We start from the raw sequence: 3404 nt of genomic DNA, 5'->3' as shown, positions 1-3404 counted from the left end.
CGATCTGAAATTATTTCAATTTATTAATGATATAACTATATGGTTTTATTTACATAACGATTATCTAGAATCAATTAATTGTTCAGTTCATTGCATAGTTCTCTGGAAATGTATATATTCCTATTCTTTATACAGATTTCTCGCATGAATCAAGAGTAATCATTCTTTATTTTTTTAAAGCACTTATTTTAGACATTTGTTACCATAATGCGAGCAATCGAGATGTGCCTGATCATAGATCATAAGTTACAGAGGGCATTTTAATCATGGCTTATATTGATATTTAAAACAGCCCATACAGTTACAAGATACATAATTATATTAACATTTCTCTCTTTTACATTAATGATGATAAATGATAAATTATAAAAGCTATATATTATCATGAATTTTTATCTGTTTTTATTATGTATTTTCTAACAGCATATAATTTCATTTCGTAAAAGGTAATAAATTTAGTCGTTTTATTCACAGACATGTTATTTTTGCACAGAAAAACGAAGTATTAATTTAAGAACGTTAATGGTGTAAAAATCAAAATATCGATTTCATCTTTCTTCAATCTATGTAAAAAGAAACGAGATTTAAAGAACAAAACAGTAAATTTGGGTGCCAAATTTTATATGAAAAACGATACTCGCAAAGCACCGTACATTTTTAATAAACAGCATTTTCTTTTTGTAAACCTGTTGTAGGTGCAGATTCTACAGTGGTACTACTTCTAACATAAGGCTACGTAGCGAAAGATTAAATTTATAATTTTTAGAACTATTAAGATTATGGACTAATATCGTCTCTGCAAAAGATCGAATGCTTGTGTGCAGATTGCTTTGTAAAATACTACATTTTACTGTCACGACATGTAAATTATCAAACTTTTCAATGTCAAACTGATCAAGTCAAATTTTCTACAATTTTCTACAAATGTACAACGAGACGATATTTCTATCCTTGAATACTTTCATATTTATCTGATTATCTTTGTAATACATTACTCTATCGATACTTACATTAATAGGCAAAATGACATAAAGCTCCATATCAGAAAAAAATTGATATTAATTTTTATTTGTATTTATTGCGTCTGTTTTATAATAATATGGCATCACTCCAGACAGTGTATACTATAAAATAATCAGTATTTAATAAAATATAATTTAATATAGAAAAGAGATTGCATCGCGCATTACAGCGATACTTGAATAAAGAATTCTATTGCTATTCATGCACTTATTTTATCAAACCACAAATCTTTAAATACTTTCACTAAGAATACTGTCGACAGCTTCTACAAAAGAAGCGCATACTCTTGCTGGTTCTGGAGTAATTGTATTCTCATCTCCTGTTCTATATTTACCAGTTTGTACCAGAATACCTCTGATCCCAGCTGCCTGTGCACCAGCTACGTCATCCTTTACATCCTAATTATAAAAGATTCATATTTGTGAATGTGTAAAAAGATTATAATATGCGAAAAAGGAAAGATGACATAATTCAAAATATTACATCTCCAATCATTACAGCCTGTGTTGGATCTGTTTCTTCTAAAGCTGCCTTAAAAAATCCTATGGTCGGTTTACCAACAACTTTTGCTTTCACATTGCTAGCATATTCTAATCCTTTGATGAATGGCCCAGGACCTAGAGCTAATCCATCGGGACGCTTGTAATATCGTCCTTCGTGAATGGCTATGAGGGAAGCGCCATCCAAAAGCAATCTAAAATACCACGTTAAAATATATACATTTATAAGATATAGATGAAAAGGAACAAGATGCAAAATTACTTGAATGCTTTGTTTAGTTCTTCATAATTGAATTTGCTTGGTGCTAAACCAATCACAACTGCATTAGGTGTATCATTTGTTGCTAAATCTTGAAAATCTTCCATTGCTGCTGGATCAATTAACAACATTGGTTTCAATCGTTGAGAGATAATTAATTTTCTCGCTACTACTAAAGAACTGAAAATCTCTTCCTTCCGTAAATCGAATCCAAGTTTTATCAGACGTTCATACAAATAATTACTTGACTCCTTGGTAGTATTGGTGACGAATTTAATTGACAAGTTTGCATTTCGTAGTCTGAAACATGAAAATATAAATTCATCATTCTCTAAAGTCTAAAGAATAAAAAGCTGCCTGATATTAAAAATAAATCATAAGATTTTATCGTTTGATTAATTTTAGTAATTTTAGTAGTTTATAAAAAGATCTTCATTCACACTCTGATTCAATATCTTCAAGACATTTGTCAAGTAAAGTAGACATTAAATTAATCTTAAAAGAAAACAATAAACAAAAAAAATAATTTTTTATTATTAAATCAATCTTTTAATCAATAATACATTTTTATGTAAACTAAATGTAGTTTAAACTTACGGATTTTATTTAGGATACTTAAAATTGAATCGCGCCATTTCCACAGAGATTATACTGTGGCCGGTTAGTAAGTATATATTATTGAAAATTTAATCTAACCTGTTTAATGCTTGTATGGCACCTGGAATAGCCGTATTATCGATGTGCAATGTCCCGCTGAGATCTATCAGCACCGTCGTGATCTGCCTTGTCATTGTTATTCTTATCACATTATTTAATGAAATTTAATGAAATATGTATATATAATTTCGTAAATGTACTATGAACTATTATCAAGATATATTAGCAAGTATATTTATGGTGCACTTACTAGCAATTATCAAGTATCTATTCTTTGTACACTATTATATCATTTCTGCACCTAAAGTGAGATAGTATTCATAATTAGACATTGGAGAAAAAAAAGAAGCACGAATATATCTTCGAATATATTTTATTTATTTTATCTTTTTTCATCATCAAACAATCAATATATATTTATCTAGTTACTAGTTTAATTATTACAATTTAATTATTAAATATAGTTATCATATATCATTGCACAGTATACGTAAGAACAGTATAAGTATATAGATTCATTTATCTTAAAAACAGATAATAGTCGTTCTTCGCACATGAACAATAGCGCAAAACCAACAATATGGAAATCTCATTTTGTATACTGCTGCCTACAGCAGTCACAATTAGTCGTGAATGTAAAAGTAATTTAGAATAGAGTAAAGAACAATATACTGAACATCATGAGTACCAGGGGAGGTTTCCGATGCTGCATAGCAAATTGTCAAAGCACTAGCAATGCAAATCGAGGAGTGAAAGAAACTTTATTTCGATTTTCAAAAGACTCAAAGAGGTCAGTTTTTGTCAACAATCAATACTTTAAAAAAGATGATTATACACAAGAATCGATTGATTATTATTTTTTCATAAATTTTATTATTGTTTTATATATTAGGGCTTGCTTTTCTTTCAGAAAATACAACCAACATAAAAGCCTTGATATTTAACACTTGATGAGGAACAAAGAT

The 3404-nt window shown here is 28.8% G+C and overlaps 1 protein-coding gene across 1 annotated transcript; it reads right to left on the bottom strand.

The window, feature by feature from the left end:
* Positions 1-1058: 1058 nt before the first annotated feature.
* LOC105622529 (haloacid dehalogenase-like hydrolase domain-containing protein 2) lies at positions 1059-2573 on the bottom strand. The gene is made up of 4 exons (XM_012203944.1): positions 2479-2573; positions 1786-2082; positions 1507-1717; positions 1059-1421 (listed from the first exon to the last, which is right to left on the bottom strand). Exons 1-4 carry the CDS (start codon positions 2571-2573, stop codon positions 1254-1256), a joined length of 771 nt encoding a protein of 256 aa, XP_012059334.1. The 3' UTR covers positions 1059-1253.
* Between the last annotated feature and the right edge of the window lie 831 nt (positions 2574-3404).

Source organism: Atta cephalotes (assembly GCF_000143395.1).
Source record: "Atta cephalotes unplaced genomic scaffold scaffold00046, whole genome shotgun sequence".
Taxonomy (NCBI): Eukaryota; Metazoa; Arthropoda; class Insecta; order Hymenoptera; family Formicidae; genus Atta; species Atta cephalotes.
This window is presented reverse-complemented; position numbering and strand designations above follow the sequence as displayed.

What these genes read in the sequence shown, in the direction of transcription:
- LOC105622529 (XM_012203944.1), bottom strand. Translation starts at nt 2,573, where the DNA reads ATGACAAGGCAGATCACGACGGTGCTGATAGATCTCAGCGGGACATTG. An exon ending in GCCATACAAGCATTAAACAG is followed by an intron (nt 2,083 to 2,478) that starts GTTAGATTAAAT and finishes TTCATGTTTCAG; the next exon opens with ACTACGAAATGCAAACTTGT. An exon ending in GAACTAAACAAAGCATTCAA is followed by an intron (nt 1,718 to 1,785) that starts GTAATTTTGCAT and finishes GTGGTATTTTAG; the next exon opens with ATTGCTTTTGGATGGCGCTT.